Source organism: Corythoichthys intestinalis, chromosome 14 (assembly GCF_030265065.1).
Source record: "Corythoichthys intestinalis isolate RoL2023-P3 chromosome 14, ASM3026506v1, whole genome shotgun sequence".
In the NCBI taxonomy this organism is placed as follows: Eukaryota; Metazoa; Chordata; class Actinopteri; order Syngnathiformes; family Syngnathidae; genus Corythoichthys; species Corythoichthys intestinalis.
In genome coordinates, this window is record NC_080408.1 from 12,032,880 (window position 1) to 12,048,833 (window position 15,954).

General features: G+C 44.1%; 1 protein-coding gene across 1 annotated transcript in view; it reads left to right on the forward strand.

The window, feature by feature from the left end:
* The window catches only part of colec12 (collectin sub-family member 12), a 51,580-nt gene extending 36,292 nt beyond the window's left edge, over positions 1-15,288 (forward strand). Inside the window, exons 4-10 of the mRNA XM_057857131.1 lie at positions 899-985; positions 2,318-3,361; positions 4,466-5,005; positions 5,088-5,230; positions 5,308-5,417; positions 5,500-5,642; positions 7,494-15,288. Coding sequence (XP_057713114.1) covers positions 899-985; positions 2,318-3,361; positions 4,466-5,005; positions 5,088-5,230; positions 5,308-5,417; positions 5,500-5,642; positions 7,494-7,507 — 2,081 coding nt within the window. The 3' untranslated portion in view covers positions 7,508-15,288. The remainder of the gene's footprint in view (positions 1-898; positions 986-2,317; positions 3,362-4,465; positions 5,006-5,087; positions 5,231-5,307; positions 5,418-5,499; positions 5,643-7,493) is intronic.
* The last annotated feature ends 666 nt before the right edge of the window (positions 15,289-15,954 follow it).

Below are 15,954 nucleotides of genomic sequence, written 5' to 3' on the forward strand. Positions count from 1 at the left end.
TTAGAAGAAGTTAGACCTCTTTGACAACCAGAAATCGTGCTTGTTTGTAGGTGACCAAATACTTATTTTCCACTCTAATTTGGAAATAAATTCTTTAGAAATCAAAAAATGTAATTTTCTGGGTTTTTTTTCCCCACATTCTGTCACTCATGGTTGTGGTTTACCCATTTTGACAATTACAGGCCTCTCTAATCTTTTCAAGTAGGAGAACTTGCAGTACTGGTGGTTGACTAAATACTTATTTGCCCCACTGTATATAAAACAGTGTATTCCTATATTTCCCTCACAATTTACTCACAAATGTACCTTGTGTGAAATTTGGTTCTGTTTATTTCAACTTAATATTCTGTTGCATGTTGAGCAACAGTTGGATACCCAGTTAAATAGGCGTTCTGCCTTCACTATATGACACTAGCAGAGATAGATGACGAAAGAGTCATTATCATAGTAAATAAATAATTTCTAGACCAATTCAGCGAAATTTTCATTCAATTATTTTCTACCACACACTTGATAGTTTCACATGGCGAATTAAACAACAACAACATTGGTTGGAAAGCACTTTTATACAGACCTAACTTGTACATTGCATACTGTGTGTACTTTTGTACTCTTGCGACCTCTAGTGTTTAAAGAATTGCCTGGGTGAACTGTAAATGGCATGAACTCTACCTTCACTATTGGTTGCTCTAGTCACTCACTCACTCACTCACTCACTCACTCACTCACTCACTCACTCACTCACTCACTCACTCACTCACTCACTCACTCACTCACTCACTCACTCACTCACTCACTCACTCACTCACTCACTCACTCACTCACTCACTCACTCACTCACTTCTATTTTTATACACCGTGGAAATTCACAGTGCACTTTTCTTCTCGTTTATGTCAGTTGTCCAGAGAATGGACAGCGTCACCGAAGGAATGCAGAGTTATGGCGGAAAAATTAATGCTGTGGAGGCAGATTTAAAGAAACTTGGTGAGTTTTGTCTTCACGCAGTTAACAAAGTTCGGGTCTGGCCCTTGACTATCGAGTTAATTTCCGAAGATTTTGTTTGAATTCTGTCTGAGAGGCTAATTTTCAACTTATTTTGTTCATACTAACACTAAGTATTTTTTGAACTACAACATTTCACATGCACATACATATGGCGGAAAACATAGACAAGACTGAAAAAGCAATTTCTGCTCTTGCACTCCTCTTTAAAAGAAACTGCTGCATTTTAAGCCAAAACAACTTTTGTGTTTGATAGAACAATATGTCTATATGCTGCCAGAGCAGATTCATGACACATGAAGCCCCCGAACTATTTTTAATTTGTCAGTTTTACCCTGAAAACCCCCGTTTACAGACGTCGCGCAACCGCTTTTGTTTCAACCCAGCCATAAAACGAAGGTAATTAATTACGTATATTATTCAAAATGTCTGTCGTTTTTAGCTTAGAATCGTTCATTGATGTCTCATATTTCGGTTTAAAAAAAAAAAAAAAAAACTTTAAAAAATTATTCACTCACATATTTTAAACTTTTAAACAAATTATGTCACAATGAAAAAAATGGCGTCTGTAAAAAAAGTCATGGATATCGACCTCATAATTATCGCTTAATTGTATTTTTTTTGTTACTGTCGCATTTTCTCAGATATGTTAGATGATAAATAATTAATCCAATCAAAAAAAGTTTAAAAAAAATTTTTTTTTAAGGGTAAATATATGAAAAAGAAAATCTCCACCACTCCTTGATGTCTGCGATTTCTGCATCGTGACCCTTGTTATATGACCATGTTTCACCCATAAAATCCCCCAAAAATCCAGCTGTGGCCACTCACAGCTGTGTCTTGACACTCACTGATACATGCTACATGGAGTTTTTGGAGCGAAACAAAGTAAGTACGGGATAATATTTCGTTAAAGTCATGGCGTCTGTAATTCTGTTCTCGCTTGCTCTCACCTCCAGATAGGGTTTTGCTGTTTAATTTATTTATTTGTTTATTTTTTTAAATGCCCTCCTGCTCAAAAAAATTCTTCCCCCAGAAAATTGAGATTTTAAGCTTTCCAATGATGTATCACACATGCATATCGGACAATTTTGAAAGTTGGCTACATTGGGGGTCTCAGAGCGGAACTTCAAGTAACCTGAGTGTTTTCCGCCATATACATAACACACGTGTGTTACAATCCTTGTAGTTGAGGCTGTCAAATGTCCTTAAACCTCTTGTAAGGTTAAACGATTCAAAAGGTAAAACAATTCCAAACTTTACAATCTTAAGAAGCTTCACTGTATTTACACCTTTTTTGCATTTCCTCTTCAGACTCTCAGACGGGTGAGAAGTCAGTGAACAGCACCAGTGATATCAAGACGTTTAAGTCGGATCTCGAGGCTCTGCAAAGCCAACTGAACGACATCGCCATTAGGTCGACCCATAACAGAGACGTGTTGAGTGAACTTCAGCTGACCGGCGATGACACGCAGGACAGCTACGTTTCCTTGCAGAGTTTACTAAAGGGCAATGCCGCCTCGCTACGTGGTGTCAACCAGACCTTGACTTCATACGGTGACATGATCGGTGACCTCCAGACAGACACAGCCAGGCTCCAGTCAGAGATCCAAGGTCAGGTCAAAGAACAGGGCGAGGCTCAGGTCAGTATCAGTGCGCTGAACATTACGCAGGCCCAGCAGCGAAATGTGCTGAGCTCGCTGCAGAAGACTGTAGAAGACGCAGGGCAGGTGGTGCAAAAACTGAAAAATGACTATCAGATCCTGCAGCAGACTGCCAGACAAACCCTTGCGGACACTGATTGGCTGAAAGACAAAATCCAGAATCTTCAGGTTTTGGCAACAAACAACTCTGTATCGGCACGTTCAAACAGTGAAGCCTTGGATGATTTGGGGGCTCAGCTTAGTACTCTGGCAAGCCAGATCCACAACACTTCTGTCCTAACAGAGGGACATGATCAGAATTTGCGGGAACTCATGGACCACCAGAGGGACCACGATCAAACCACCTCGTCCAAGTTTGATGAGATGGAAGTACGCTTGGACAAACACGAGAGCGGCATCGACCGAGTAACAGGCAATGTGAGCTTCGCTACACAGCTGCTCGGCTCCATTAGCTCGGACCTCAACAGCTTGAGGTCTTGTGCCGAGACGGTGATGCGCCAGTCCGATGTGCTTCTTGGCTTGAACAACAGCATAAATGAAGCCAAAGCGGAGAGCAGAGACCTGCGAGCTCAACAGGATGATCTGGTGGCCCGGCTAGACAAAGAAGTCAACAGCCTGTCTGTGGTGATGGAGGAGATGAAGCTGGTAGACAGCAAGCACTCTCAGCTCATAACCAACTTTACCATCCTGCAAGGTAAGAGGGTGTCACACAATGATCAAAACAGGGCAAAATGGTATTTATCATGAAGTTTGAGGAAATATTTAATCAGTAATTAAACTTCCCCAGAAAATAGGGCTAGGTTTTCCGCAGTCTGTGTTGGAAGTGTAAATTAGTGCTGCAGTTAGTTGGATCCTCCTCAAAATTGGTGAGACTGTTCAAGAGACATGAGATTAGTGCTGCAACGATTAATCGATTAACTCGAGTATTCGATTAGAAAAAAAAAAATTAATTAAATTTTGCTGCTTCGCGTATTCGTTTAATTAAAGCAGGGTTGTAAAGGTTTATTTTGAAAGTGTTTGCATTTAGTTTTATTGATTTGGCTTGATACACCTCTGGTCTGCCTCATTTACATGGCTGAATCCAGCTGCTCCCTGTTAAGACCAACATAAACTAAGTTGTTGTTTAATGCATTCGGAATTTAGTTTATAGGTATATTTAGCCGTTTTTTGTTTTTGTGGGAATGTGTGTCTGAATGATTTGTTAAGAGCATTGAAAAAAAGCATTTTATAGCATTTAAGCTGACTTTTGCTATGTAAGTTAGCCAATTGTTCTTTTGTTGTACATAGATCCTCATTCATATTTTTATACCGTTTGGGACTCAGCTCAGGTATTGTAATTTTCATGTTCCTTATTAACCGATGACTCGATTATTCGAAGTAACTAGTACATCGATTAATCGACTGCTAAAATAATCGATAGCTGCAGCCCTAGAATAAATAAAAGGTAGCATTGACAGTTAACCCTAAAACTAATACAAAACCTAAACCCCCTTACACTTGCCCTCTGAACATACAGTATATACGCATATGTATAGGTGCATGTGCGTGAATGTGTGTGTAGAATATGACGATATTTTAAGTTGTCCTTTGCAGCCTTAGTTTTTCTGTAAGCGGCTCTGAGGAAAACTGTTGGACACCCTTGCTTTATCCTAACCTTAAATCCATAAACGAATTCTAAACTCTTACCCAAACACAAAATCCCAAATCTAAACCCTACTTCCACAAAGGTACATTTTCAAAAACTAGCAGTAGGCATATTGTACAGTTGAACAAAGGCCTGCTTTTATTTGTCTTTAAGGTCCGCCAGGTCCAAGGGGAGCAAAAGGGGACAAAGGACCCCAGGGCCCAGTGGGTCAGTCAGGGCAGAAGGGTGATAAAGGAGACAAGGGTGTGCCAGGTATGGTGGGATCGAAAGGGGAGAAGGGTGCTCCAGGTCCTCAAGGTGGAACGGGTCCGAAGGGTACACGTGGCCCGCCGGGACTTCCAGGACTTAAAGGATCGCGAGGACCTGGCGGTCGACCTGGAATTCCTGGGGAAAAGGGAGACCCTGGAGCTCAAGGTCTTCCAGGCAGAGATGGACTACCGGGTGTACAAGGGCCGCAAGGACCGCAGGGTCTCAGGGGAGCTGCGGGACCTGCCGGTTTGGATGGGCCTCGTGGGCCTGTTGGACCCATTGGCCCTCCTGGTCCACCAGGGTTGCCCGGGTTACCTGCACCGGTGCCTCCGACTGTTCCCAAGCCAGTAAAGCCCACTGTTGCCCACAAACCAGCTGATGAACCACAAAGTGCAGTGACAAAGCAGGCCCAGGTGCCTCCGCCCAACCCCACTTTAGCTCCTGGTGGGTTTGATTTTGGCATCTGCTATTTCACATCACTTATTAGTTGTCAAGTTTCTCATGAACCTTAGTTATTCTTTTTTAGGTTGTCCTGCAGATTTCAGGAGATTTGGGGACAGCTGCTATTACTTTTCTGCTGCCTCTCAGAAGGTCAACTATGACGAGGCCAGTGCATTTTGTTCCAACAAGGCGGCTCATTTGGTCATTATCAACAACAATGAGGAACAGGTGAAGGAAAAAAATGTCTTATTACATCCTAAAAACTAGAAATTAATTAAACCTATATATAAACTGTTGGTCATCAGATGTTTGTGAAGAGCATCGTCACAGGGAAAGGCTTCTTCTGGCTCGGGCTCAATGACAAGGAGGAAGAAAATGTATGGAAGTGGGTGGATGGAAGCACACCAGTTTTCAAGTGAGTCTTGGATCTCTGTATCAGTTTAAAGTAGAAAAACTCAACCATGTGATCTATCTTGGCTTTGTGGTGTCTTTAAAAGGAAATGGAATCCAGGCCAGCCTGATAACTGGACTCGTGGTCACCAACATGGCGAGGATTGCGCCGGTCTTATTCAAAACGGAAACTGGAACGATTTCTACTGCACTGAGCGCTTGGGCTTCATCTGTGAACGAACAGCCAGTGGTCAGTGACACCCTAAACATGTATACTTATTTAGTGAGCCCCACCCATGAATATAAGTTGTAATAGCTGTAATGTCATTTGCAATATAAACCCATTTAAAGTGGGGCAAATAAGTATTTAGTCAGCCACTAATTGTGCATGTTCTCCCACTTCAAAATATTAGAGAGGCCTGTAATCGTCAATATGGGTAAACCTCAACCACGAGAGACAGAATGTGGGGGGAAAAAATCTCATTGTTTGATTTTTAAAGAATTTATTTGCAAATCATGGTGGAAAATAAGTATTTGATCAAAACCAAAAGTTCATCTCAATACTTTGTTATGTACCCTTTGTTGGCAATAACCGAGGCCAAACGTTTTCTGTAACTCTTCCCAAGCTTTTCACACACTGTTGCTGGTATTTCGGCCCATTCCTCCATGCAGATCCCCTCTAGAGCAGTGATGTTTTGGGGCTGTCGTTGGGCAACACTGACTTTCAACTCCCTCCACAGATCCTCTATGGGGTTGAGATCTGGACACTGGCTAGGCCACTCCAGGACCTTGAAATGCTTCTTACGAAGCCACTCCTTTGTTGCCCTGGCTGTGTGTTCGGGATCATTGTCATGCTGAAAGACCCAGCCACGTCTCATCTTCAATGCCCTTGCTGACAGAAGGAGATTTTCACTCAAAATCTCTCGATACATGGCCCCATTCATTCTTTCCTTCACACAGATCATTCATCCTGGTCCCTTTGCAGAAAGACAGCCCCAAAGCATGATGTTTCCACCCCCATGCTTCACAGTGGGTATGGTGTTCTTCGGATGAAATTCAGTATTCTTTCTCCTCCAAATACAAGAACCTGTGTTTCTTCCAAAAAGTTCTATTTTGGTTTCATCTGACCATAACACATTCTCCCAGTCCTCTTCTGGATCATCCAAATGCTCTCTAGCGAACCGCAGGCGGGCCTGGACGTGTACTTTCTTCAGCAGGGGGACACGTCTGGCAGTGCAGGATTTGAGTCCCTGGCGGTGCATTGTGTTACTGATAGTAGCCTTTGTTACTGTGGTCCCAGCTCTCTGTAGGTCATTCACTTGGTCCCCCCCGTGTGGTTCTGGGATTTTTGCTCACTGTTCTTGTTATTATTTTGACGCCACGGAGTGAGATCTTGCATGGAGCCCCAGATCGAAGGAGTGAGATCTTGCATGGAGCCCCAGATCGAAGGAGATTATCAGTGGTCTTGTATTTCTTCCATTTTCTCATAATTGCTCCCGCAGTTGATTTATTTACACCAAGCGTTTTACCTATTGCAGATTCAGTCTTCCCAGCCTGGTGCAGGTCTACAATTTTGTCTCTGGTGTCCTTCGACAGCTCTTTGGTCTTGGCCATAGTGGAGTTTGGAGTGTGACTGACTGAGCTTGTGGACAGGTGTCTTTTATACGATAACGAGTTAAAACAGGTGCCATTAATACAGGTAACGAGTGGAGCCTCGTTAGACCTCGTTAGAAGAAGTTAGACCTCTGTGCCAGCCAGAAATCTTGTTTGTAGGTGACCAAATACTTAATTTCCACTCTAATTTGGAAATAAATTCTTTAAAAATTAAACAATGTGATTTATTTCCCCCCCATTCTGTCTCTAATACTTGAGATTTACCCATGTTGACAATTACAGGCCTCTCTAATCTTTTCAAATAGGAGAACTTGCACAATTGGTGGTTGACTACATACTTATTTTCCCCACTGTAAGTATAAGTGACTTAGTGGTGCAACTAACTGTATGATTAAATTGCACATGATTATTGGTAATAATAATAATAATTGCTTGTGCATGTACTGTATAATACAAAACACATATACATATTTTTTCATTTCTACAGCTCCTGTTTCATAACATCATTGATGACTGCATGAGAAACAATCAGGCGAGACAGATGAGGTGCAAAGAAAGATGGAGAGAACCTTGTTGCTAAACTTCACTTGGAGACTTAAATGCACTTTGTGTGGTGCAAAAGACTTAACATGCACACATACACATTTCACCTTTGTATGTATGTATTGATGACTGAAGGACTTGAAGATGTGTATCATCATTTTCACTCATTGGTGCAGGCTTCTTATCTGATAACAATATTTCACAATGTCAATATTCTTTTTTTAAATCCAGAACTATACAGCAAAAATAATAACGGAGACCAGCCATTTAAAGGGAATGCTCGATGTGAGCTGTGCTGCTGTTTGAATGGATTTTCCCCCTTAAAGTGCCAGTGTGAAATTGATTTAGGTACAAATACACAATGTTATATATATTTTTTTAACAAGATGATTCTTTCACCATACCAAAAATAGCATGTCAAAAACATAATCATTTTTTATATATGTAATTGATATTTGCTCATTTCTATTGTTCAGGGAATATTTTGCTCTTTGAAATACTACGTCACAATGTTCATTACAATAAAATGTTTTTTTATTTATGGTGTAAGAATGTCATCAATAACAAATGAAATATTTCAGTTTGTAGTTAATATTTGAATACTGAAAGTTCATAGCAGGGGCGTAGGTTTGCATAGGGACGGTAGGGATACTACCAACATTTCAGGATGCTCAAATTGTCCCCATCAACTTTTATCCATCCATCCATTATCTTCCGCTTAGTCCGGGGTCGGGTCGCGGGGGCAGCAGCTTTAGCAGGGAAGCCCAGACTTCCCTCTCCCCAGCCACTTCAGCCAGCTCCTCCGGCGGGATTCCAAGGCGTTCCCAGGCCAGCCGAGCGACATAGTCTCTCCAGCGTGTCCTGGGTCGACCCCGGGGCCTCCTGCCTGTGGGACATGCCCGGAACACCTCTCCAGGGAGGCGTCCAGGAGGCATCCGAACCAAATGCCCGAGCCACCTCAACTGGCTCCTCTCAACGCGGAGGAGTAGCGGCTCGACACCAAGCCCCTCCCGGATGACCGAGCTTCTCACCTTATCTCTAAGGGAGAGCCCGGACATCCTGCGGAGGAAACTCATTTCGGCCGCTTTTATCCGGGATCTTGTTCTTTCGGTCACGACCCACAGTTCGTGACCATAGGTTAGGGTAGGAACGTAGATCGACCGGTAAATCGAGAGCTTCGCCTTTTGGCTCAGCTCCTTCTTCACCACAACGGACCGGTGCAGAGTCCGCATCACTGCAGACGCTGCACCGATCCGCCTGGCAATCTCCCGTTCCCTCCTACCCTCACTCGTGAACAAGACCCCAAGATACTTGAACTCCTCCACTTGGGGCAGGATCTCATCCCCGACCCGGAGAGGACACTCCACCCTTTTCCGGCTGAGGACCATGGTCTCGGATTTGGAGGTGCTGATCTTCATCCCAACCGCTTCACATTCGGCCGCGAACCGCCCCAGTGAGAGTTGGAGGTCACGGCTTGATGAAGCCAACAGCACCACATCATCTGCAAAAAGCAGAGATGCAATGCTGAGGCCACCAAACCGGACACCCTCAACGCTTCGGCTGCGCCTAGAAATTCTGTCCATAAAAATTATGAACAGAATCAGTGACAAAGGGCAGCCTTGGCCGAGTCCAATTGTCACTGGGAACGAATTCGACTTACTGCTGGCAATGCGGACCAGACTCTGACACCGGTCGTACAGGGACCGAACAGCCCTTACCAAGGGGCTCGGTACCCCGTACTCCCGGAGCACCCTCCACAGGACTCCCCTAGCCACACGGTCGAACGCCTTCTCCAAATCCACAAAACACATGTGGACTGGTTGGGCGAACTCCCATGCACCCTCGAGGACCCTGCCGAGGGTGTAGAGCTGGTACCACTGTTCCACGGCCGGGACGAAAACCACACTGCTCCTCCTGAATCCGAGATTCGACTTCCCGACGGACCCTCCTCTACAGCACCCCTGAATAGACTTTACCGGGGAGGCTGAGGAGTTTGATCCCTCTATAATTGGAACACACCCTCCGGTCCCCCTTTTTAAAAAGGGGGTCCACCACCCCGGTCTGCCAATCCAGTGGCACTGTCCCCGATGTCAACGCAATGTTGTAGAGGCGTGTCAGCCATGACAGCCCTACAGCATCCAGAGCCTTTAGGAACTCCAGGCGGATCTCATCTACCCCTGGGGCCTTGCCACCGAGGAGCTTACCAACCGCCTCAGTGACTTCAACCCCAGAGATCGAAGAGCCCACCTCAGAGTCCCCAGACTCTGCTCCCTCAAAGGAAGGCGTGTCGGTGGAATTGAGGAGGGCTTCGAAGTATTCTCCCCACCTACTCACGACGTCCCGAGTCGAGGTCAGCAGTACACCATCTTCACTATACACAGTGTTAATGGTGCACTGCTTTCCTCTCCTCAGACGCCGGATGGTGGACCAGAATTTCCTCTAAGCCGTCCGGAAGTCGTTTTCCATGGCCTCGCCGAACTCCTCCCATGTCCGAGTTTTTGCCTCGGCGACCGCCGAAGCCGCAGTCCGCTTGGCCAGCCGGTACCTGTCAGCTGCCTCCGGAGTCCCACAGGCCAAAAAGGCCCGATAGGCTTCCTTCTTCAGCTTGACGGCATCCCTTACCGCTGGTGTCCACCAGCGGGTTCGGGGATTGCCGCCACGACAGGCACCAACCACCTTACGGCCACAGCTCCGATCGGCCGCCTCAACAATGGAGGTGCAGAACATGTCCCACTCGGACTCAGTGTCCCTCACCTCCTCCGGGACAAGGGAGAAGTTCTGCCGGAGGTGGGTGTTGAAACTCTTTCTGACGGGATTCTGCCAGACGTTCCTAGCAGCCCCTCACAATACGTTTGGGCCTGCCAGGTCTGGCCAGCAACTTCCCCCGCCATCGGAGCCAACACACCACCAGGTGGTGATCAGTTGACAGCTCCGCCCCTCTCTTCACTCGAGTGTCCAAAACGTGGCCGCAAGTCCGATGACACGATTACAAAGGCGATCATTGAACTGCGGCCTAGGGTGTTCTGGTGCCAAGTGCACATGTGGACACCCCTATGTTTGAACATGGTGTTCGTTATGGACAAACCGTGACGAGCACAGAAGTCCAATAACAGAACACCACTCGGGTTCTGATCGGGGGGGGCGTTCCTACCAATCACGCCCCTCCAGGTCTCACTGTCATTGCCCACGTGAGCGTTGAAGTCCCCCAGTAGAACGAGGGAGTCCCCAGAGGGGGCGCTCTCCAGCACACCCTCAAAGGACTCCAAAAAGGGTGGGTATTCTGAGCTGCTGTTCGGTACATAAGCGCAAACAACAGTCAGAACCCGTCCCCCCGCCCGACGGCGGAGGGAGGCTACCCTCTCGTCTACGGGGGTAAACCCCAACGTACAGGCACCAAGCCGGGGGGCAATAAGTATGCCCACACCTGCTCGGCGCCTCTCACCGTGGGCAACTCCAGAGTGGAAGAGAGTCCAACCCCTCTCGAGAGGATTGGTACCAGAACCCAAGCTGTGTGTGGAGGAGAGTCCGACTATATCTAGTCGGAACTTCTCTGCCTCACCCACCAGCTCAGGCTCCTTCCCTGCCAGAGAGGTGACATTCCATGTCCCAAGAGTTAGCTTCTGCAGCTGGGGGTTCGACCGCCAAGGCCCCCGCCTTTGGCTACCGCCCAACTCTCTACGCACCCGACCCCTTTGGCCCCTCCCACAGGTGGTGAGCCCATGGGAAGGGGAACCCATGTTGCCTTTTCGGGCTGTGCCCGGCCGGGCCCCATGGGGACAGGCCCGGCCACCAGACGCTTGCCTTCGAGCCCCACCTCCAGGCCTGGCTCCAGAGGGGGGCCCCGGTAACCTGCGTCCGGGCAAGGGAAACTGGAGTTCATTTCTTTTTCTCATCATAAGGGGTCAGTTTGAGCCATGCTTAGTCTGGCCCCTCACCTAGGACCTGTTTGCCATGGGTGACCCTGCCAGGGGCTTAAAGCCCCAGACAACATAGCTCCTAGGATCATTGGGACACACAAACCCCTCCAACACGATAAGGTGATGACTCACGGAGGAGTCCATCAACTTTTAAGTAACCTTCTTTTATTGCATTATATAAAGACTTAAGTTATATAGGTAATTTAGAATGTCTTCCCAAATGTTGTAAGGATAGAATTTTGATTTGAATTAATTTCAGACTTTCATTTACAGTACGTCTTTTGACTTGCTGAATGTGCCAGTCCATCTTTTTCTGTCAAATGCACGTTTAATTGGCTGATGACTTGACCCCCCACTTCCCAACACACGCACTCACAGCCCTCACAAAATGCGGTTATATCGACCCTACCAATGTTGAAACCAAACCTACGTCCTTGGTTCATTGACCCCTCCACTCCAAATTGTTGCTGCAGGCTTAGTTATTTTTGCATTTCTTTGTGTATTTTTGCCTGATTTGTGAGCCCGAAGAAACACAAAACTTTCAAACCTTGGGTCATAATGGTGCACTTATAATAATATGAAATGCTAGGGGTGTAACGGTACACAAAAATCTCGGTTCGGTACGTACCTTGGTTTTGAGGTCACGGTTCGGTTCATTTTCGGTACAGTAAGAAAACAAAATGCAAAATATAAATGTGCTAGTTGTTTATTACACACCTTTGTGCTTTCAACAATAGGAACATTAGCCTATACAAAGCTCAAAAGTAGCGGGTATTTAAAGATAATCCAACAACAATTTGCCTTTCAGACCCCGCGTATTGGTCAGCTTTCTTTTTGAAAGAAAGAAGAAAAAAGAAGTCCTGTGCTAAAGAGAAAAGCAATCCCAATGACAAAGATTTTAACATGTATTTTACAAATGAAATGCCTCAATGAATCATTTTTTTTTTCTTATGAACGGTTTTCAAAAGCTTTATTGGTGGATTTTCTCAAGTTAAAGCGCCACACAGAAATTAATAAATTTAATTGTGTAAGCAGGATCTGTGTATTATTCTTATTATTTAATTACAGGTGTTTTAGCTCATTTCAATTTATTTTATTTAAATGGGCTATAATATATTTTATTTAGGGCTGTCAAACGATTAAAATTTTTAATCGAGTTAATTACAGCTTAAAAATTAATTAATCGTAATTAATCGCAATTAATCGCAATTCAAACCATCTATAAAATATGCCATATTTTTCTGTAAATTATATATATATTCTGTAAAATAAATTATTGGAATGGAAAGATAAGACACAAGATGGATATATACATTCAACATACGGTACATAAGGACTGTAGTGGGCATTTCACTCTACTGTCATTTAAATCTGTCTATGCTGTCCCCATTCCGAAGCGTCTACTTTTTCCAAAGCTAGGCAGCTAGTGAACGACGCCTTAATAATCAGACTTCTTCCTTTTTCATCTGATTTATTAATAAAATGGCCTCAAACCACTGTCCTCTTTAGAACGTAGTGAAACAACAACAAAAAAGTACACAGCATTGAATTAGCAACAACGTTAGCTTAGCACGCTATACAGGTTCACTAAACATAAACAAAAAGCGTCTCATACAAAAAATATAACATTTCGCTTACTAACATAATATGTACATTCTTTACAACAACCATACTTACGGACAAATCTTGTCCAAGGATCATATAAGCACAACATTATCAGCCCGAGACGTCGTGCAGCCATAATGAAGAAAAGAAGAAAGTAATAAACCATGTCGCAAAGCGACCACAAGAGTTCGCTGTTGGACAGCGCAAAAAGCCTTGCTGTAAACCTTACCAAAAGGCAGACTACTTTCTGAGCGGGACATGTGCGTTAATTGCGTCAAATATTTTAACGTGATTAATTTAAAAAATTAATTACCGCGCGTTAACGCGATAATTTTGACAGCCCTAATTTTATTATGTGTTTATATTTTACAAATGTGATGTAGTATTCATTTATATTGTATATTTTATGTTGTATAACTTTTGTTCCAATGTGAATATTAGTTCCTACTTGTTTTGTTGTAGCAGGAGGGTTTTGTATTGAACACGGGGCTGTGTTGGTTATTATTATAGCAGAGAAGACAGCAGTAAATCAACAAAGACAAGTCAACAGTGCCCCGATCTACCACTCAAGAGATCTGATGGACTCAAAAAGTGGGTTACGATTGCATATTAGTTTGAAAATCGACTGGATCCACCGTATTTTTACACGAGTGACTTCCGGTCTGCCCGATCCTAGCTACCGGTAGTAGTATTGACGCAGGAGGGTCGCGTCTCGCGTCAAATAATAAACTCTGCCGTTCTTTTCGCATGCGTCGTGTTGAGCCGCTTCTGGGACACGTCTAACACGCGGCCGCACTGCGACTGGTGTGCATTGGCTGATTGACTTTAACGCCCGTGTTTCATTGCGTTCTCGCGGTGGCCACGTTGTCGCGCCGTTGACGTTTCTGGGTTATACTGTCCTACCGTGTTAGTCCTCATTATAGGAGATAGGACGTAGTAAATATAATCTATACAAAGAAACTGTAACCCGATCGACTCACAGCCTCGAAAAGTAAGGGTTACATTACGTCAGAAACTCGTTCGGTACGCCTCCGTTCCGAACCGAGCACCACGTACCAAAACGGTTCAATACAAATACATGTACCATTACACCCTTATTAAATGCATTAATAAGTAAAACAACAACAAAACATTAACTTAAAGACTATCAGAGTTCAAGGCCACTGCTTGACTATGCTACTAACTCCAATTCGTAAAAAGTCCATAGGTGTGCTTCGCAAAGGCGAGTGACCCTTCTTGATTATTAAAGGATACCTTTTTATTTGCTGGGACCGGTGGAGCAGTACTGTTAAAAAATGTTTGTTTAAATACACTTAGGTTAAAGCAACACTAGGCAATTTTTCAACCATTATAAAATATTTTCTTAACATTTGTGATCATATGTTAACTGACAGCTAGTCGAATGACACCTCTTTTATATCTTGAGGGGGTCTGTATTGCTTTCACAGACAGTAATTAACATTGAGGAGGGTGGCAGGAATCCTATCACACAAAAAAAACTACAAATGTGCTGACTGCTTTACGGTATATGTCACTTCCCCCTTTCCCCATTCAGTATAAAGATGGACCTGAGAAAAGGTTTTGTGTAATGAGGGGGGGAAAGCCCGGCTTTCACTCACTGGCGTGACACCAGCCCCACCGTCAACACTGATGAGTTCGGGTGGGGTAGGGGTTAGCCATACTAAGCCAGACGGTTGCTAACCGTCATATGCTATTGTTTAGCCACAACTGGATTCATTACCATACTACTATTCGTCCTTCACACAGCTGCTGGAAACAGAAATGTTGTTTAATCCATCTGCAGGCGACCGGGAGATTGATTTTTGATTGATTGATGATTTTACGACACTTTGAGGGTGTGCGCTGGTCCTCATGGGAAACGCAGTCTTCCTTAAAGTGCCTATGACAGTAAAAAGCATGTTCATTTAATATTTCATGCTGTATTTTATGCTCCTGAATGAAATTGACCACTTGGATGTGAGTGGAAGCGATCATTTTATTTATTCAATTTTTAGAATCCCGCGCCATGAAAATGAGTGACTTCCACCTCCAGTCTCGGGTTGAGAACAAATCCGAGTAAGACGTCACCCGGGTCAGCATCTCACAATACAGCATTGCTTTATAGCATGCAGATGGACTGCGGATTCAGCTGATTTTGCAGATTAATTTGTTTATTTTTGGCAGTGCCCACCCATGGACACACTCTGCCCACCCAAAGAAAACTGGATGTAGTACTAATGGCAGTCTGGGCACCGCGCATGGTATCCCATTCATATATATACTGATGTGTTCTAAGTTTTAACCTTTGCGTTGTTACATGCTCTTTCACCTTGAAAAATTGAAATAAAATACAAAAAAAAAAAATTTTTTTTAAGGAAATGTAGGTTTTGTTCCTAGGAGGCGCTACACACATTTACGCATATTTTGATTTTTATTTTTTTATTTTATTTTTTTTTACATTTTATCAAAGTTTTCACCAGTGTTCACCTGGCTGTTGAGTTTGGTGAGTTTTGAAGTATTCTGAGGGGGTCAAAGTAGTGCTCAAAGCGTGGGCGGGACAAAGAATGACTGCTAAGGGGCGCTACAGAGTGTATTTTGAATTTGTCTTTACACGATATCAACGATTGCACCTGTTTTAACCTTGACCTGCCTGCAGGTTTCGGTGCATTTTGAAGCATTCTAAGGGGGTCAAGTTGATTTCAAAGGGGCTGCGGAACATAGAATAACTATAATAATAATAAAACCGAGGAACCACAATAGGTTACCTAAAAAAAAACGCTGTCACCTGCATGTCCATACGGTTCAGTTATGGATGTGTTCTAAGACAAATAAAATCAAATCAACTTTTATTTGTTTAGACCAAATCACAACAACAGTAACACG